The sequence below is a fragment of the Labrus bergylta genome, chromosome 20 (genome assembly GCF_963930695.1).
Source record: "Labrus bergylta chromosome 20, fLabBer1.1, whole genome shotgun sequence".
Classification (NCBI taxonomy): Eukaryota; Metazoa; Chordata; class Actinopteri; order Labriformes; family Labridae; genus Labrus; species Labrus bergylta.
Window position 1 is genome coordinate 20,740,367 of NC_089214.1, and position 21,975 is coordinate 20,762,341.

Below are 21,975 nucleotides of genomic sequence, written 5' to 3' on the forward strand. Positions count from 1 at the left end.
TTGTTTGTCAAATCGTATCATATCATGAAGTGATTATATCGATACATCCCCAGTAGAAAGACATTATTTATAACTCATTGGACTATTGCTATGATAAATAACAAAGAGTAAGATATTTACCTTCTCTTTGGTGTAGTGTCTTGATTGATTGAAGGACTTCAGGGATTCAGCCTTCTACCTCTTTTGCAGTCAACATACTCTGCATACAGCCAATGCCTGTGGAAATGTGGACAGTTACAGTCACACTACAAATGGATACAAGAACACTTCTGGTACCATTTGATCCTGCGCCTACACATTCTGCAGATGATACTAGGATTTACCGGTGTTTTCTCAATGTGAGATTTGTTCTTACGTAAGGTCAGAATTTACTTAAACTCAGGAGCACTCGTACAAACTTTTGAGTGCTGACTAGCTCGGTTATTCCATTTAATTTAAATCTACAGTTGTATAATATTATAGGAGTTTACATGAAATGCTACACATGACACTTCAGTTCACACGGGCTACAATGATGATGTTCATTCCATCCCATGTGTCTTTTTGTGTGTGTTCCTTTGTAACCATTACTCACACTGATGAATCAAACAGTTTGTTTGCTGCTGACCTCCTGCAGGATTACCTCCACTTCACAACTGGTAACGTCTCTGCTCCATTAGGAGTCAGACGGCGCCTTTTTCAGCCCTCTGATTGGCATCGCCACAACATTATTTTTTGCTATCGGCATGTCTTTCTACAGGGCCCTGCACTCATGCCCTTTTATGGGCATTAGTGGGTGGTTACATATGCTTATTGGACACAATAGGCACCTTACTTGTCAGAGTGGTAAGCTTTCTTGGATGTCATGAAGGAGTGTATGGGTCCATGCAGAGATTTAAACTAGATGTGACAACGTGTACTTTCAGTCAGAGTTTGTCCACAACAGCAACAGAACAGAACAACCCTCTCAGTAATTCTGCAGATTTGGCATGAAGGCAGCGACACCTCAGCAGAGCAGCATAAATCCACAGAGACAAGGAATATCTACTACATATGTGTTTGCTGCCAATAATTACAGACAAATTACAATATCCTGCCAGTACCTTCAGTTCTTTAGCGGTGCTGCCATGTGCACGCTCGTCAACACCAGCCTCACCACACACACGCGCACACACACACACACACACACACACACACACACACACACACACACACACACACACACACACACACACACACACACACACACACACACACACACACACACACACACACACACACACACACACACACACACACACACACACATTCACAGGATGAAGCACTGTGCTTGTTCTTTTCAAATGTTGAGGAAAATATTATCTTGAACATAAATAATCTTTAGTAGCAGCTCTTATATTTCATCAGCAGTTTTGGAGAGTGTGCAAGTGTGGAGGAGGTGTAGATCTTTATTAAAATGTTCATTATTGGAGTGTTTGGAGAGCAAATACGAGAGCAGACGAATGCAGGGCACATGTAAGATCATACCATCTCTCTCTCTCTCTCTCTCTCACTCGCTCTCTCTCCACCCCAGCCCAAATAAACAACAGGCTCTGTGTGAATTAGATTCTAATAAGTGAAACCAAAAGAAAGTGAGAAAATAAACTTAAAAAACAATAAAAGGCTGGAAACTGGTCTTGAAATAAGACCGAGGGGAACGTTGGAGAGGCTGACCTAGTGATTGGGTTACTGTGGACTTATTTCACTGTGTGACTTTTAGGTTTTTAATAAATGCTTTGGAAGCTGATTCATGTCAGGGTTTTAGTTGATGACGCTGGCTGCTGCAGGGATCTGGGTGTTTGAAACATTTTTGTCTGAGGGTGTCCAAGAAATACCACCATCCTTCAACATGTAGAAAAACCTGCCCCACGTTGAGGAGGCCGTTACGAGACATTTTATTGGCTCCTTTTACCTGGTACACACAAACACATTAATTCATAATCCAGCAAGAAGTCCAAGAAGAGAACGAGAAAGAACTTTTAATTCTGCAAACACCTCACAGGGCTGATAATGTGGAGCCTGTATCAACAGAGACATGCGGGCAATAAGTCAAAGCTCCGATTAACCGGAGTTCTCTGCTGGAGGGGGGGGGGGTTGTTTCAGAGTTATGCAGCTGCTCTCCAGCTCCTCTCTCTCTCTCTCTCTCCTCCAGACCACTGCTGTTTAGTCATTTCTCCTCCTGTTCAGCTGTTTTGTTGTGGGCTCGGTCGGGGATAGATAACTGTTACGCCTCCGCTCAGTTTGGCTCGACTCATCTCAGTTTATTTCAGCTCCCACTCGGGGATCTTCAGACAGACAAACCCAGCCCACTCCCTCTGTCTGTTCCTCACCATTTATCTCCCTGCTGAACTCCACAAGCTGCAAGGTCAAGTTTCCAGATTCTTTTTTTTTTTTTGTACACTGTGGATGTGCGTGTGTTGCTGCATTTTTATTGTGGGCTAACAGAAATCTATACATACGCCTCCAGCATCACAGGATGTGAAGTGAACCTAAAAGACAAATACAGAGACTCATAAACATTGACAGGGACACAAAAACACCCATGTAGAAGATTGACAAGATGATTTCATCATATTGTCTTAATTTCTTCTAAAGTTCTGTGTTATTACCTCCACAGGCCTCAGAGATGGAACATCAGCCATTCTAACAATTAGTTTATTCAGAGCAAGACATTTAAAGGCCTTGACACACCAAGCAGACAGCAAAGAAATAGTGGTCGCCTGTGGCGTTGTCTCCTGTCGCCTCACGATGTCTTGTCTTGGACAAAAAGTTGCACTTGAACACACCGCAAAGACTACAGCCGACAGCAAACCACCACATATGATCTGTGCATGCGTGAGAGGAAATAACTCTCCATGCCAGCAGGCGGCGTTAGTCTGTTGTTATGGTACGAGAAGGCCATTTTCACACTGCTGTCAGTCACCACTCGTATTATAGGTAGCCTACTAATCAAGAATAATGTCTGATTAAAAAGTTGAAAATGCCGCTGGCGTTGTCAGCTCTTGGTCTTTTAGTGGAAAAAGGGTTAGAGTTAAAGAAGGAGAAACCGCACTAAATGGGTGTTGCTTTAAGATAATCTGCATTATTGTATGATTTACTTTTCAGTACTAGTTCAAACAAGGAAATCAATTGGAAAACATTTTAGCAACATATTTCTTTTAATGCATAAGATTTGTTATTTTTTCAATGTAGTTTGTTTCTTATCTTGCCATTCTTACCACGGATATTGAATTTAAACGTTGTTTTATTTAAAATGAAAATATTCAGCAGAATAGTTCTAGGTTTTTTTTAGGCAACAAATGTTGTCCTGTTTGTCCTTGCTCTCAGCGGAATACTGTGAAATGTCTGTTTTAACATTTCTTTCTCTTGGAACCAGTTGAATACGAAAGTGCCCAATCACAATCACAAAGAATTAAACAGTAATAGCAGCTGGCTGTGTGCAGATTAGGAGCTTTCTCTATTTTTATTCCTTTTTCCCCCCAAGAATGATTTCATTTATGCAGTTTTCAGATGAGTAGCTTTCTCTGTCACTCTGAAAGGTTTCTGCAGAATCTGGAGACTCACAACATCTGGTTTGTGCCATTCAGAGGTCAGTGAACCTCCCGGTGAGAGAGTGGGTGTTTGCTCCTTGTGGCCCCATTTCCTCCCTGCTGCTGCAGTTATGTGATTGCAGGTTAGTGGTGGAATTGTTAGTTTGAGGGGGAGAGGTGGAACGGGAAAAAAAAATGTTGAGCTGGAGATATCAGAACAAACAGGAAACCTTAAATCTCTCTTTTATACACTGATACATTTCTGCATCAAGTTTTGCATGTTGATGAGTTCAAATGCAACATCTTCTCACATAGGTCCTTGCTGACATTATACAAATTGGTTAAAGTAAAATAATGTATTTCATTTCAATCAAATCAAACAATCCAATGTAGTGTTTCGTCCCCAGAGTCCCCCCTGACGTCCAGCCATTAGTGGCCAAGAAGAGCATTTTTTAAAGATGTCTCTATGTTGTTGTACAACTTCAATTTCCTGTCCTGTGATTCTAATGGAATTTATTTTATGGCTTGGTTTCTGTCATCTAAAAAAATATTTTCATAAAATGTTTGAAGCCTGAGTTATGTCATCCATCTGTTACTGCAGGATGCTCTGGAGGCTCATCGGCAGCAGCCGCCATGATGAAAATCCTGTCTCAGTCTAACTTTCAGTCAACCTAACGACAGGCTGAGAGGTGGAGCTGAGGCCGGTTTTGATGAGCCCACCTGTCAATCATATCAGCTACGTAAATCAACAATATAATATCATATTCTGCGATACAATCAAAAGATATCCAGAAATCTGATAACCCCCCTACTCTTAAAGCACATTTTAAAAAGGTTGACATATACCAAAGTGCTCCACAGCAGCTTAAACTACAGAAACAAAAACAGAAAACACAGCAGATATATAAAAAAAAAAAGATTCAGCATAAAAGCACATAAGAACATTTTAAAATCCATAAAATCATATTACACACATGAAAACAGAAAACAAATAAAAGTCAGAAATAAATTGGGACCTGATTTTTAAACTATCGAGATCATGACGTTAAATCTTTATAAACAGAAAGGCTAAATGTTTATTTTTTTTAATGACTCTTTATATATCTGCTTTAAATACAGTTTATTAAATGGTACCAATCCTACCGTTTCACCTTCCTCCTGATTCAGCGATCAAACGTTCATTAATCAACTTCTGAGATTTGAAATTGGCCTGTTTTAAACGAGTCCCCCTGCCCAAAGCTGTACCTGATTTAACTGTGTGGTGACAAGCCCCCCATGTGCTTTAACACTCACAGCATGGTGCCCCTTAAACCCTGCATCCGTAACCCGCCCCTGATCCTGACACACACACACACACACTTCTAAAGACCCCGATGCCCTTTTATTAACCTTATTAAAGTTAACTGTGTTATTGTAAACCGTACCTGCGTGTCCTATCAAGGTTTACGGCCCCCGCACTGCGCCTAAAGATAAGGGTGGTTCAGTCATGCACAGCTGCAGAGGAGGCGGGCGACACTCGCATGAGAGACTACACATGGAAATCTTTTCGAAGGGACAACTCTTTTACCAGATACGCTAATAACTCACTGGCTACAAGTGTGCATGTTTGTGCGAGAGTGATGAATGAGCGATTCCAGCTTTCTTATTCTCGCCGATCTTGAACCCTCCCTGTTGGAGAAGGTGATGGCTCTATACTGAAACTGAGTAATGAGATGCAGATATTTCTATTACTTCCACATACTTCTTTTGTAGGACAAATGCACATATAGAAACACAAACGTCTTAATATGAACCACTTGATAAGAGTGTGATCGTATATCTTTTTCTCTGTCGAGGTCAACGGTTAATATTTTTATTCTGATTTAAAGAATCCAAAGCATCTGGCCTTGGCAGGTTTCAACTTTTGGGAGACGTTCAGGAAGGTTTGGAGGAGGACTGTGCTGATGTCGGGGGGTTTCGGGGGGTTGTTGTTCCTCTGGGAGCTTCCAGCCATTTGTCGTGGTCCCGGGTGAATAGCCAGCGTTGTGCCGCAATGATACAGTACTGAAACACGAGGATTTGTTGCCACTGGACGAGCTCCCTGTTTCCACTTACATCAGAACAAAAATTTCCACATCGTTTTACAAAAAAAAAAAAAAAAAAAGTGAAAAAGCATTTAAGAGAAGCAGATGCAAAAGAAAGAAACCTGGGGATTGCGAGTGAGAGGGAGGAATGATGACTTTAATTTGTTTGAATAAGAAACATTCTTTTGCTTCTTGTCGAGCTGGGATGACATCCTCCGCTGCTACCTTCCAAAGCACACAGGGTAGTGAAACGCTCGTCGGCAGACAGGGCATGCTCACTTGCATTAGAAGGAGGCCGAAAACTGTTTGACGGACCCTCTGCTGTGTTTCACTACCAACCCTGAGATTCCCAACGAGGATGATACGAGCTCATCAGACATTTTCCACGTTTAATGTGAAATCATTTCCTCCCAATATTACTATGAAGAGATGCTCAAAGGCTTTCTTACACAACAGAGAAAACAGAGCACTACAGCTCCGTGTCATGTGCTGAGAGAATTATTGACTATGGAATCAAACTCCAGACAAGCTGGATAAATTATGCAACAACTCCATCCATGCAATTTGTTTTTATACATATTTATATCTTTGTATTTTATTTAGTGAGTAAGAGTCTGAGTGTATCAGTACATCCAGTGTTTCAACATAATTATTAATAATAATAGTTTCATTTAAAAAAAATCTAATTTCATTTGAAACACCTCGTTTTTCCTTTCTTTCACAATTACAGTACTATACCGTTTAATACTGTAATAGGTAGTTTGAAGAGCCTGACTGATTAATTGGCCGGCCGATAACATTGACCGATATTAACATATCCAGTGACTATCGGTATCGGCTAATTTGATCTCATATATTCACTGATATTACTAGATTTATTCACCAGTCAAACAACAACTGAGTCAACATGCTCAGTGACCGTCTTGTCTTCAAGATATATATCTTTTCCACTAAGTGTTTGATAACTGCATTTGAGGGAACAACGCAATAAATGTGTATTTCATATATCTACAGATCAAACATAGATTAAAGAAAGATATCGGTATCAGATTTTTTCTCTCTCCAATATAGACATCAGTATTGGCCCCAAAAATCCCAAATCCATCGGGCCCTATAGTATTAAGTCCCTTGACCACACAAACATCACACTCTCACACACAGAGTCACAACAGACCAGATTAAGGGGTTTCTTAAAGTTTTTGGAAGCTGGGTGATTTTGCGGCTCCACTCCATCTACAGAGCTTCATAAATCGTTCTCCATAGACTTTTCAAATGATTTTCCTTTGTTGCTGTCCTCCGACACTCAATACTTAAATAATATTTCATTGATATTTACATTTGTTTTAAGTGTGGGTTCTTCGTCTTACATGTAACTCTGAAAAAGCTTATAGAGCATTTTGGTAAACTGACAACAGCGATCTGTGATGGGCCCGTATTAGCAGATATTGTCAGCCAACCTCTATGCCTCCAGTCTGTTAGAGCCCTCCATTTATAAGACTGAAAAAAGCAGGATATGTGAGTACATTTAAATGACAAAGTCCTGCTATAAATGCTTGAGCAGATTAAAACCTGTAGGTGGTATTGGCTTGTCTGCCTCTGATATTTCTGGCTGTCCGGGTAGAAATAAGCTGCTGGCCATGGCTTTGGACAGAAACATGCAGGATTGTTCCAGAAAGAATTGTTGCCACAATAAACAGAGGTGGCAGTTCATTTGGATCTGGCGGGCTTGTTGTGGCTTCTGTGTTTTGTCTATCATGTTCGAGTTGATCTAAGATTAGTTGAATTAAAATAGTCTAAACAGCGGCCTTTCATCGCCATCTTGGCCGCCGCCAAACTCGGCCTTCCCACAGACTTCAGGCGCTTCCATCCCATCTTTGTTCTCCATCTTTCACAGCACATTCATCTCTCTTTGTCAATGACTTTCTTCCTCTCCATCTGTCCTAACATTATTTATTTGTGAATTTCTTTTGGAAGTGAAGTTGAAAGAAAGTTGATTCCAAGTTTCCTTCTTTTTTTTTTTTACCAAGCAACTTCCCTCTTTGCTCTGGTGCAGGTGCTTCCACTCAAGCCTCACTTTTCTGCTGTGTGATTGTTAAATCTGTTGTAGCAGAAAACACTACCAGCTCTTCAGGTTGCTGACCCATGCTTCAGACTATATGCCTTCAATTATGTTGATTAGACGTGTACTTTTGTCCTGCGCTCTGTCTCCAATGTGCTGACAGCTCTTTGAAGTGTCGAGGTGTGTCGAAGCATAGAGCAGGATGGGTGAGGCACTTCCTACCAATATTTGATGGCATGTTGAAAATAAGATGAAATAAAGGAAATCCATTCTGAAAAGCTTGGCCTATCCCGCCTTGAAATCCAACTTTGATAAGGTCCTGCAGCCTGGATTGTTTTTGCTCCCCCCTTGAATGAGGCATGATCTCAGCAAAGGCCCTTAAATGACACGCAACCAGAGTTCAGCCTGTGGTAGTGAAACAGTCGATATATGATCGGAGGGACGGTTGATTGCACCTGGACCGATGCACTGTACTTGCTGAAGTCATTTTCCATGCCGTGGAGCCCTAACTAACATCTTGCAAAGCCACTCTCTCTCCTTTTTTTCCCCCTCCATCTGAATGATGGAGTCATTCAGAGACCGTGACACGGAAATGTTCTTGAAGATGATATTGGAGGGCTCGGTCCCCTGACCTTTTTAATGTGGAGAAGTGGTTTGGTCTTTGGAACTGGTAATGGGAGGCTTGTGGGCTTGAATGGAGCGCAGACTGCTGCTGTTATGTTCATGGGCCAGCCTTAAATATTATCCCTCCCCATGGTCTATCGCTGTTATTTCCCTTGTAGAGCACTGCTGGATTAATTGTAAGTTATGTTGAAAGATCGCACATCTGCTCAGCTAATACGCAGCTTCTACTGTATAATTTGATGTCTGCTAGATGATGCTGCACCAGTCAAACAGTCACTTTGTCCAGACATACTGTTACCTTATTTGAATCCCCAAACCTTTAATCGAATGATATTTTCATGCAAGGCAACATTCATGATCTCATTCAGGTATACTACAAAATGTGTTTATCTTATTTATATTCAAAACATCTCATTACACTTTATACAAGCCTCCTTCACCTGAAATATCCAGATATAAACATTTTATTTCAATAATGCAGCAATCCCGTTTCTTAAAAGAAGAAACAGACCACATTTCATGGAACATAAGTTCATTTTATTTGCTTCATTAGCATCTAATTTGACTCATACAAGCAATTCAGGCCTTTTTTTCTTGTACCATCTTGAAATAAGATTGTCACTTGACTTGCTATGTGAATGGGGCTTCTGATAAGTGTAATGAGACATTTTTTGACTAGAAGTTAAGCAAACACACTTCCTAAGATTTAACGAGTTTTAGAGTTTTTGCTGTGCATCAACCAGAAACATTTTAACAAAGTATTTCACTGTTTGGCTCTGCATCTGCCCAGCTCCGTTTTAGAGACCATGGAGACCATTAAAGCAATGTTTTTCTCACCAGTTACTTTACCCCACCGGTTAGTTGAGTCCTCCAATTGTCTGATGAACAATAAGCATACATACTGTATCTGTTCTGTTAGAAAGAGCTGCCTGCAAGCATCATAGCCTTTGAATGGTACAAAAAAGTAAAAAAAAAAAAAATGTTACCACTGAAAACAACCTGTAGTGAATATTTTAAACCAGTTGCTCCTCAACTGGTGGGTAGGGACCCAAAAGTTGGTTGCAGAGCAGCTTTCTGTGGGTCGTGAATGTGTGTCTTGAAGATAAAAATTGTGTCCAAAAGTACGAGAAGCCATTTTTAAACATGTTAGCTTTGTTCTGTTTCCTTGCTTCTGACACTTGTTTTGTATTGACTGAGGTCCAAACTGCACAATTTCCCATTAAATAAATCTGATTGTTTGAAAAATATCTGAAATTTGGGTCATTATTGTTCATGAAGGAGTTGGTGGTTGGTCCACTGTTTAAACAATGTAACTTCCTTTGTCAGGACCCATCTTCACACAATGATCATTGTGGTCATATTGAGTGGGCATCTGGTCAATCTGTATAGATAATCAAGGCCTCCTACAGTCTTGTTTTAATTTGGTTAAAATAAATATTAGAAAGAGGTCAGTCACTGCTAGACAACCGAGCCGAGGCTGGAAGGTAGCAGTGGGTTGATGACAGATTGTGTCCTGTTATTTGTTGGCTGTGAACAGGGGACCCTAAACACTTCTCCTTATGTTTGGCATCCCTCTCCCTACCCACTGTCTGTCTAGAGTTTCTGTGTTGGACAGAATGTGTTTCCATAAGTGCAGGAATCATCACTGAATTATAAAATCTTTTTTGCTGTTGCAGAAATCCATCAATCTTTTGTCCTTAATGCCGTTCTCTCTCAGCTTCTGTCTGCACAGTTGCACAGTCGTGTTCATCAGATGCTTCTGTCTGCACAGTCGTGTTCATCAGATGTTGTTTGTGTCACTATGCATCACAGATGTTATGTCGATTATTGCTTCAATTCATTCTTCCTCTTTGCTCTCTCTGTCACAGTTTAGGCCGCTCCATTAAAGTTCCAACCCAAATTCTACTTCATTATGTCAAATAAAACCATTGCGAGCGCTGCTGTTTCTTTAAGTTGCACCAAATGTTCAAACAGATACTTGACAAACCATTTAAAAACTTGCTTTTTTAGTGTCATCCACATGTTTTTTACTGGGAGTCAAATAATCCATAGAGGGCCCCTCCTCTCTAAAACAAATGGACTAAGTGATTAGAACCCGTTATAAAATGATAAATAAAGCTGTTTTGAGCTACCTCTAACGTTTACTCCCTTAGCAGACATGATTAAAAACCACAGTGACTATGAAGGCTGATACACTAGTTTGGGATTGCACGGTGAACTAACCTTTTAGATTGAATAGCCAAATCTTAATTGACCATAAAGTGTCCATGACATTCCATGCTTTTGGTCTCTTATGCTTTTGGTTTACACTTCCCTCCTCTCTCATATGGAGAGTGAGGAGGTAAATCAAACTGAGTGGGTCAGTCCGCACAGTCTGCAGCTGCTACTCTTGCAGCCACCCGAGTCTGCCACTTTTTTCCTGTTCACGGCTCTGTAGCATGTTCACGAGGTAGTGTCTGAAATACCGACCTGCTCCCACATGTTGTCACAGTTCTCTTCCTCCAGCAGCCTCGCACACATTGTGCTCTCTTAGCTCCCTGAAGGACACATAAGTGAGGTCAATAACTCATTCAGCACCTGGAAGAAAGTGCAGGAGGGAGGAAATTGAGTCGAAACCCAACGTTCATTTCCTGTACTCGAACAAGTTCGTTCTTGAGCAGACAGAGAGACAGTTTGTCTTTCTGTATGTGCTTCGGTTACAAGATGTAAATGGGGGTCCCTCAGCATCCGTGCTGTACAATCCAACATAAAACGTAAAGTTATGCACAGACTGATAAATTGGTCTCCCAGCAGCCCATGTGGTCCTTAAGTAAACAGTGTTGAAATTACAGTGTCATGGAGAGGGTCATATTTTACGACCATGCAAACTCCGTGTTGTCAGATTAGCCCCTGTAATTTCCCCCGTCAGAAAAACCCTGAGGTCGTTGACCTTTGTGACTAGCAATTTGATGCAGATCATGTTTAATGTATTTCATTGTCTGGGATTTTTTTTTTTTGAGTGTTTTACATAAAAGTGATCCATGAAAAACACTGTTATTTTCTTTGACCGCAATGGCGGTGTGGGCGTGGGACGGGAAGTGCTGTTTGGCAGTTAAAGTGGTCACTTCCTCCGTATTGGAAGCTTTTGGAGGCCCTAGCCTCTCTGATTTCTCTGAAGGCCGTGTCGGCTTTCTGCACAACATCACGATGGTCTCATGGACCTCTGGACTGGGCATGTCCACGACTAGCCACAACAGAACCTAGTGGTCTACAACAAGAAAACACTGCCAGGTCCGCAGAACACAGCGGCCGCACGAGAGGGTCCGGAAAAGTCCGGCCAAAACAAATCGCATGAAGCCAGGCAAGCCCTGCAAGACAAGTCAATCCACCCTTTAGTGGTGAAGGTTTGGCTCCATCCTTTCTTCTCCCCTCTCTCATTTTGTCTCTAAGTGTCTATGCTGACATGGTTTCTGATGTTACACATCTATACGTGTGTCCATACATCTGGCCTGAGGATATATTCCTTCAGTATGCTTTTTATAGTGTCCACAGTGATTTCACCACTGTGGTTGGTTTTTGGCTCATTTCCTCTCTCTTTCTTTCTTGCCCTCCATTTCTGCTCTGCACTTGTCCACTTGTACTTTTCTTATATTTAATTTCAGCTTTGCCGAGTCTTTGTTTAGCTCCTGACTCGTCCGCGGCTCTTTATGTTGTTGTTTGAAAACTGGGATTTTCTCTGGTTCACAAGGTTCAGCCTGACACAGTGACCCAAGAAGGCAAACGCAGTGGCTGCTTCACTTTTATCTTTTTTTTCCCCCATTATGTCATTATTCCTGGTCACTTACTGGAGTTTGATGTGTTTTCCATCACGCAGCCTGTTTAGGTTTCCCAGAGTGGATAGAAAAGAATTGTTGTCAAAAGGAATAAAGAATTGAATCATTGAGGGTGTAGACAGGAGGGGAGACTTCGCACCACCTGGGGAGAATAATGCTTTGGGACTCACTCTCCCCCTCTTTCACTCTCCCCCTCGTTCCCTTCATCTCCTCCTACCAGTATCTCAGCACTGCCAATACTGATGACATTACCATATCTGTCCCCCCCATACACCCCTCACCTCATCCCATGTCTCTTTAAATCTTTTTTTTATATATATTACGTGAGATGTTCTGTTGGGGGTTCCAAGTTGTAAATGGCCGAGCCCTTTGCAGACTTGTGTTAGCTGAAAACGCTACAACCTCTCTGGTAACGAGTAGTGCAGAAGCAGGCACCGGGTGATCACATACTGGGGGGGAATATCTCACAATGAGCGAGAGTAAAACTTCATGGGGTCGCTGTAAAGACGGGTGCACATGTGTTTTGTATAAAACTGGAGATGTTCTGATATCACTTCTTCCATCCTTCAGATTGTGAAACGAGAATTTTGCACCCATCAGATAAAGTGGGATAGTCTATGGCTGTGATGTGATTTCTATCATTGCTCTACGGCCTGGCTCCAATTAAACACTTTGTAAAACAAGAAGACAAAAGTACAGACAACTTATAACATAGAAATCTGACTGATTGTCTAGCTTATAACCTGCCAGAACCAAAAACAATCAAATCCATCAATCACAGATCATGATTCTGTTTAGGGATGTTAGGGATTAATTTCCCAGGTGATTAACAGATATTTAAATTCAGACTAGTCCAAATGTAAGGAAGGAACGCTACATATCTTGTGCAGTTATTGTCATGATGACCCGTCGGAGCCCTCACACTGGTCAATTGAACTGTGATGAAGCGTGGGCATAGCACGGATTGGGCATAGCACGGATTGCATAGTGTGAGTGCACCCTTAATGCAAGCTCTGAAACAAAGGGATGAGGAGAGGAGACAGACGGGGTTCCCCCTGCACTGCACTGAAATCATCAAGCTAAGAAGAAGACTTGAGAAGACGTGTGTCCTAGCCTATCACCTGCAAGAGTGGGATGTCAAGGCACCAGTCACCAACTGGGATGGGCACACCTTCAACTTCAACTTTACTTTATTGTCCCTGAGGGGAAATTTGTTTCGCAGCCAGGTGAGAACAACTATGAGAAAAAAAACAACAACTACATAGAACACAGGCACATAGAATCAGACAATAGAAACAACAAACACCGTGAGCGGCATTAAATACATAAATACAGGAGTTCATCAGGTAACAACGGGAGACTGAGAATGTATAAAAACGTCCATAAAACCAATTATCAAAACCAGATAGTGCAGTCACCTATTTACACAGATACATCCAACACAACCAAATATAAACTAAACACACACAAAGTAAAACCTCAGTCTTAACACACAGTGATACCCAATCCCACATTTAACCTGAATCGGAAACCTTGTGTTGAACTACTCCTCTTGTTCACTGGCTGTTTCTCTCCTTTGTTCTACTTCTTTCTTTACCACAGAGCGTTTGTAGCTGCAGTGAGGTATGAGGTGCTAACCGTGCACAGAGTCTGTGTTGTGAGCTGAAGAACAGGGCAGGAATATCACCATGATGTATCCTGTGCTCTGCTCAGAGATCTCTCAAACCCCCCCAAATCACCTCCTGAATGAGAAGCAGAGGCTTTAGAGGTGCACATCACACTCCATCCATCTGACTGCCCAGCAGCAGCAGAAGCAGCACATGACATGAGTTGAGTTAAGTCAGGCTCACGGCTCCCCAAGCCAAACGCTCTGAGCTGCCAGCACACACTTGCTCTAACCCAGTCAGAGAGCTGGCCAGTTCATCCAGTTAGTCATTTATCCAGCCAACAACGTCAACCGTTGTTTTCAATCAATCACTTTCAGCTACGAATTACTCCGTCTGTGGCGCTTTCTCCCCCCCCCCCCCCCCCCCCCCCCCTCCCTCCTTCCTCTGTTTCACTGCGTCCGCTGATGAAAGACGCTCTCAGAGAGGTAGCCAAGCCACTCGAGTTTGTTTTGACGTTTCGATGGCTCTGCTGTGAATGTGTTTAGAGTTTCTTCACATGACCAGTGTTGCATCAAAGCTTCTCAAACACTGTGTGGTTGTGTTTGAGAAGCTTGAATCTTGGGGGGGCCTTTCTTTCTGGTGCGTTTGTAAAATAAACCCGGTTTGACTGCGCTGTGTATGGGCCTGCCGTCTGACCCTGGTTAAGTGGATCACAGCCCTGCTCAAGACCAGAACACTGCAACAAACAAGTATCTGCTGCTATCAGTCGTGATCCAGGACTCTGTTGTGTTTGGAAAGAATCCCAGATCGCTCACTTGCTGGTTTTATGCTCTCTCTCCCTCTGAGGGCTTCACCTCCTTCCCTGCTGAATCTTGAAACCATCGGCTCTCCAGTTTGTTTGTCTGTAAATTAAATTTGAAATATACATTCTTAGCATAAGCCAGGTTTCTAAACCCTTAAAGGACATTTCTTTCAGCATGTTTAATTCTGAAGGGATTGAGATTGAACCTCTTTGATGAGCTGTATACGGGCCACAAAGGCCTGCGTTGAAGCAGAAGTCGACTCACCTAAGAGAGCTCATGACATCAGATGGTAAACAGCCAAGAACGTTCCTATCACTTACCTCAAATACACTTATTTTATCTAGAGAGGTCAGAACAGTTCATCTCTATTCTACACTGAGAGTAAAAAAAAGTACTGACACAAGCACCACAAGAAAAACAATCATCTTCCCTACACGGCTCAAAGTCCAATCTTGAAAACAAGAGAAAAAGAAATCAAATGGGGGAAATATAACTTCATCAAAATGAGTTAAATTATCTTTCAAAAGAAAAAGAAAAGTTTACTTACCAAAACATTTTTTGAAGCAAAATTATCTTACAACCCACAGATACCTTTAAATAAGGTTTGCAATAAATTACAAGTCAAGATACAAAACAAACAGATATTAGTAAAAGGTCTTTAGATATATATTAATCCAAAATAATTTAGATACATTATGCAGGAAAATGTTCCCTGGGCTGTACTTTGTCACTGAGGAACGACAGCATACTGTGCAATATAATTATTATATAATATATATAATATAATATAAGAGACATTGGATAATGTGCTTGGAATAAGAAATTTCACTCTGATAATCTGGTGTCGACCTGAACTGCTTCACACTCTGCTCAGGAAACCGTTTGCAGATGATGATGATGATGGTGATTTGTGGATGGAAGTCGTCCCGAGGCATGTGCGCCATCTGTTTGTTTGGAAAATAAAATAGGAAGTTGAACTCTTGAACGGATCAAAACGTGTAAGTTTAATTAGCTTGACATGGAGTTTTTGGAGTTGTTTCTGATTAGGGGACAGCAGTCAGTGTTCCTTGAACAGCAACAAATGCCGGGACAATAGCAGGAAGTAGAGGGGCGACGAATGCCGTATGTGTTTCCTTTTCCTCCCAGAGACGAGTCGAACTGTGACGTTAGAGTAGGTTTTCTGCACAGGACTTCACGGTGTGTTTATTTTACTTTTGCATTCGTACTAGTCAATCCTAAGAAGAAACAAGGACACACAGAGATAGCATCCATTTTTTTAATACCATTATCAAATATTTGCATGTCATGTCTTCCGTCTCTTAACTCTCTGTGTTTGCTTCAATGTCTATTCCTGCACACGTTCATCACCTCTTCTATCTGTTCTTCAGCTGTATGTGAGTGTGACGGTTCATGCTCATACTCATACCTCCCTCTGTTTCCTGTCTCTTGCTGCAGGTCTGTACGAACTGCTGGCCGCTCTGCCGTCCCAGCTGCAGCCGCATGTCAGCCGCCCCGAGGACAACACCTTCCTCCAGGACATGTTCGGGGAGAGGAGCCTGCAGTCGCTGGTCAAGGTGAAACAAACAAAGACTTTTTTCCTCTTTACAAACCTGTGGTGCCATATCTGGGACAGCACATTTGTGCTTTCCAAGAGAACGTTTATGTATGCCTGTCTAAGTCCTGGAGGCGTTTCTTTAATCAACAAATACTATCAACATCCGGCAAAAGAGATCAGATTTTTTGCTAATTATACGTTCTTTGACTGAAGTTTAACTCACAGTCTCGCTCCAAAGTCTCCAGCTTTACACACAGCAAGCAAAAGATCAGTGTTTCATCCTTAAAATGAATGACCTTTAGTTGGCTTCAGAAAGGTTCATGTTGCCTTTTTAGAATCTCAACTACACCCCCTTTTTAGTCACATCCTTCCTCTCTAAGGATGGGACAGACTCTGAACCCCTGTCCCTCTCCAATCCACATAAAAACCCTCACACTTTCACATATTCCTCAGCACTCTTGTATTCGACCTCCTCCCTTTGCCGTCTCGTTCATACATTACACAGTTTATTGTCATTCCGACAGTCTTCCCACCCAGATCTTCTAACTCCCCCTCTGCCAGCATGAATGGGCCTGTGGTCCGGATACTGCCCGTTAATCCAGATAGCTGCAGAGTTTAGGAGGAAGATGAACCAAACTTGATCTCTTTATACACTCACCGGCAGACAGAGATAATGAAAGTAACACATTCAGCCTGTCTGACCAACGGTAAATGTATCTGCACTTGGGATTCTCTGCAAGCAGCCAATCTTCTTCTTTATCTCCTGCTGTTGAATAGAGTCACATTGGGTTTCTGTTCCCTCTAAGTATAAATATAAGGGCTGTATAAGACTCAGAACTTAGGCATATCAGATTCGGGTTTAATGGAGGTTCAGCTACAGTATATTCTCTCCTTTTTTTCTGTCCAGCACAGCCTTAAAACTTCTATATCAGCCCTCATAAATTGATTTTCTTTCAAAAAACAATTTCTCTCTCAACTTTATGTGCCACTTTAGGGACCGGCAGTCTGAGGACAATTTTAGATTCTGCCGTTTGCATTCTCACATGCAGCTCACCCTGAAAATTTGGAAACATTTTCTGGAGTTTTGTGTTTGTTTGAAAACACCATCAAAGTATGAAGGCAGCATCACTGTGGAGCTGCGTATCGGCGAGGTTGCGGAGTCTTTGTGTACACTTTCAAATTAGTGTATTTATCTGTAAAAACAATAAACAATAAATGAATCCAAACCTAAAACGAGAACCCTTAAAAATAAGCTAGCTACAGCTCAGCTCCCAGCCCCTCCTGACTTAATTTTCGGACAAAGAAAAAAGCTTAGCTGATACACAGATTCTGAATTCTGAATTTTGAACGTTTGTTTATCAGTATTTTTGCTCATTTGGGTCTGGGTTTGTAAAGTTTGGCCTGCCACTTCGTCAGTGATGTTGCTCTTGCATTGCTCTATTTACAGTGACAAATCTTGACTCAGGACCTTCTTGACTGATCTATCGAATCATCAGCTTTAAGAGAGCAACTCTAAAATACAACAGCTGCTTCAGTTCTTTCTTTAGCTCTAAATGTAACTGAACATGCTGCATTACTCAATTTACTAGAAACACTTAGATAATTGTTAGAACTACATTTGACTGTTTCCTTTGTATATTGTCTCCATCTTGAAGAAATGCCCGACAATGTTTTTCATGTGCTGGCATGAAATATTTCCACATTTGGTGGTCTCTTTTTCTCTCTAGCCACAGTCATTATGTCACAGAGATGATTTAGATTGAAAAATCTGCATAATTTTCATCCCCTCCCTTTTCTTTGTAAGCATGTTTGTTCAGAATCAAGGTTGTAATCTGCCAATGTAAGCTTGTAGAAGTGCCCGTCTTATGGCACACCAATGTCGAGCCTTGAGGAAGCCAGACGGGTTTCATTTGATGCCTTGATTGTTATGGATGGCCAAAGGATCAGGCATCTTGTACATGGATAATGAGGGGTAGGTCCAAGCTCTCGTTCTCGCCGGCCCCAAAGAAAACACAGCACAGTGTGGGGCAGAGAATATGATGCTAATGAAGGTGGCATTATGTTTCTGTGATATTTAGCCAGACCTTAGGGTGGAGCTCCAAGAATTCTCCTCGCCCTCTAAATACACCCTGATTATAGCAACATATTTAAACTGGATCCAAAGTGGAGAAAGTGTTGGGGCTGTTAAGACAAAAGTGCTGTATCCTCTCGGGCTCTTTACATGAAGTTCAGGAACAGTTACACCAAATATCTTGCACAGTTTTTCCTTCTTCTTTCAACAAAATCTATATTGTTCCTTTTAAATTTTTCCCATGACTGCAGATCAATACCCAAAACAGATGTAAAAGATAGTTGGTGATACAAAAATGGGTTTGTTGAATCAAAATGATACAAAATGATAAGTAAAGCATTGGCAGAAGCCTTTAGTAGTTATGGCCCGCAATGCTGGTTAAATGTTGTTTCTAAGCTTTAAAGGGGCTGTAGCTTCACTCACTGGTTACTGCAATACTGACATAAAGCTCTACCTAGAGATTCACCAGATCAGTGGACGCATGGCATCACGTAGTGCTGAGCGGTTTAGCAATATTTTGAGACAACGTTGTATATACAGTGTTTCCACTAGGTTGGAGATATAGCAGCGGAGCGTTTATTGGACAAAATAATCAACCAACATTGTCATAACCTGGCTCCAGGGTCATGGCAAAAGACGAGAGGAGTCAGAAATTTACGAAAGAAAATTAATAATTTATTTTAAAAACGATGGTCATTTGATTCCGTAGCGCAAAATAATATAATGAGATAAGCTAGAGCCCAGCAGCGGAGGTCATATTTCATCAGCGGTGCACCTCCAATTTCACATTGTTTACCCACAGATGTGTTAGATACATTGGGCTCATTATTGGCTGTTTTCTGAGCTCTAGTCTGAATTTACATTTGCATTTAATCAAAAAGGAAATTAGTCGTTGGGAGCATCCCTAATCTGCATACAGTAAATGGAGCTAACTACCTGGTTGTTAGTGTCAGATCCTGCCTTCTCAAGTTTCTAGTTAGACTGTAAACGGTGACAAATGAATGGAACAGAAGTATTTGCCCTGGTTGTCAGTTAGCCAGATATCTGTTGGCTACACTCAAAAAATGGAGGTTCCCCTCAGGGACTAAATTGTCCTCAGACCATAGCAGACTGGTTGCGTGGATTAGTGGTGATGTATGGATGGATGGATGGAAAAACAGGAAAATGTGTCTACAATACGAAGCCTAACAAATGCAAAAACCGCAGTGAGGGAAGCAGATGTGTGCATAAAGGCTCGAATGGTAAAACCATCTCCCTAAATGCCATCACAAAATTTGAATTCCACTTTGTTCATGTGCCAGCGAGATACCAAGTGTCTCTTACTAAGGGGCCTGTGTCAGTGCAATTCACTTAGTATCATTGATGGTCTATTCTAATGGTACCCATTTCACTATTGCTACTGTAGCAGAATAAATTCCCCCAATACACTGGACTTATGGGCCCGTCTTGCCAACAAAGCCACAAAAATTCTGAAATGCGTCAGTGAAAGATCAAAGAGCCCCTTTATTTCTCCAACAAAATGAGCCTCTTCTATTTTTATTCTTCCTTTTTGTTTAATAGAGGGAAACTGAGCTGAGTTTAGAGTCTCTTATCGTTAGCACAGAGGCATAAATGAAAACCGCCCCTGTCCAGACAAGCAGAACTGTGTGTTTCCTCCGCTTTCTACTTGGTACTGAGATGTGAGCCAGCCTGTCAGCTACTGAGCCAAATGGACGGAGAGGCAGACTTTGAAACACTCGGAAACTACAGAACAACCATCTCGCCTTACAGCGCTCAGACCCAGTATTCAGGTGAACATGGCTAACATCAGTGGCACACCATTAATAAAAACCTTAATTGTCCCCATCGTCCAAAGCCCAGCCACCAAATATCCACATATTTCACCATGGCTGTGAAGGGGGATACTTTGGGAATGGCTAAACAGCAGAGAGAAAACACACACATCATGTTAATTTGACAGGCTCAGCGGCCCCGGTCGCTCATATGGAAACGCTTAAGCCTCACCTGGGTAATTACGGAGCATCACTTACTGGTCAGTCTGTCTGGAGGGAGTGAGAGGAAGCAGGGGAAGATGTGTCAAAGATGGACAAGAACGAAAAGACAAAGGCTAGAACTAGACTTAAGGGGTGTGTGTACAGTATCTCCTCACTTGTCCTTGACTGATGGTTGGGGCAGTCCTTCAGGTTCCTCCTAATCCTGTTATGTCAGAGATGAAACAAATATTTTCTAATATCATCTTTCAACAGGGCTTAGAGCTCATGAGTTTACCTAATTCTCCAGACTTTTTAGCTGTGCAGATCAGACCTGACAAGAAATATGAGCACTGGCATGTATAGCTAGTGTACTGTGGCTATAATGAAGCAGACAGTTCCCCTCATTTCAATTAAATTTCCCAAGTGTGCGTTCTATAAATTCCTCCTACATTACTGTTCTGCTGCCAAGTTCCAGCTCAACAAAAGCCACAGGAAATATAATACAATATTCAATTTCCACCTGCCTCAGGTGGGGCTCTCCTTCAGGACCAAGTTTCTGTCAGCAGGCCTTTAGCCAGGCCCAGAGATCCGTCTTTTTGTGGTCAGTCAGTTTTCCTTTAAATTCTGCTCCTGTTAGTTGCTAATAGGCTTGGCGCATGTATCGTTGTTACACAGCATCATTGATGTGGACTTGCCAGTTTGTTCTTTAGCGCTTACACTGACGCTGGTACCCAAATGGAAAGTTTCAGCTATTTTTGATGAATGAGCTCACTTTCAGACAAACTGGACTGTATTCCTTGTGTACCAGACTTGGTATCCCATGAATAACTGGATCGAGATATAGGTAGCAATCCAAGATTTATTACTGGTCCTGTTTTGTCCATCAACTCTACTCCTTGAAGGAAGCCATAGACGTGGCCTTTGGACAGTTACCTTATGCTTTACAAAGGAAGATCACAGACAGGAAATAGTTCTAAACCTCTCACCCTGCTGCAATGGCTCTCTGGTAGTCATTGAATCCGCACATCCAGTACAGACAATACAACTTGGCAAATCATCTCTGGTTTAGCTCTCAGCTTGTAAACCTATACCACCTCAGAGATCCACTCTAACTGTCTTTGGTCAGCAGGTTCTGCGCTCTGGTACCTTCGGGGGTCTATATTTATTATTTTATTGGGGAACAAGATCTCTCCAGAGACATGAGAAACGTGAGCAGGTTGCTTTGGAATGAGGCATCCATCATTTTAAAGAGATGACATCTATATTCACCTAGCCTCCCTGACAGAAGCAGGTCAACTATGTGCTGATTCTGAAATTCCTCATGAATGCCTTTTTCATGCCTTCTTAATTGTGGTGTAAATTAAAAGACTTTGGTTTCAGCAATTCAACTTCAACAATTTCCTTTCAGACAAAAGGTGTTTTAAAAAATCTTCAGTTGAATCCAAAGTAAATCCCCTTCTTTGCAATGTTAAACCCTGCCCTCGGCTTCCTTCCAAATATTTTCATTGGAGTCCAATGGTCAACTACAGAACGAAGTTGAAGAGATCATGCTCAATGTCCACAAACAGGCGTCTCTGTAGAGAGCCAAAAGCGATGGACGAGTAGCTTCATGAAAGAAGCCAAAGGCAAGGCAGAGGCCGGGGAAAGGAGGAGGAAACTACTTAGTTCTGCAGACAGGCTGCAGTCTGGCCTGTTGACTACTGAATAACCTTTAGCAGTCATTGGTTTTAACCATTTGTATTGTTCTGGGGGGGACAGGGAAAATGAGGAGAGCTCTGCAGATCAACTAGTCCCCATTCTATCAGTCAAATGTCTGTATTGGCAATCAAGAAAATCTCTGGAGTGAATCTCCAACAATTA

At 41.8% G+C, this 21,975-nt stretch overlaps 1 protein-coding gene across 4 annotated transcripts in view; it reads left to right on the forward strand.

Moving 5' to 3' along the window:
- Positions 1-21,975, forward strand: part of mpp7a (MAGUK p55 scaffold protein 7a) — a 146,234-nt gene that overhangs the window by 40,176 nt on the left and 84,083 nt on the right. For all 4 annotated transcript variants that reach the window (XM_065948933.1, XM_020631021.3, XM_065948932.1 and 1 more), the window contains one exon: positions 15,972-16,090. In XM_065948933.1, coding sequence (XP_065805005.1) covers positions 15,972-16,090 — 119 coding nt within the window. The remainder of the gene's footprint in view (positions 1-15,971; positions 16,091-21,975) is intronic.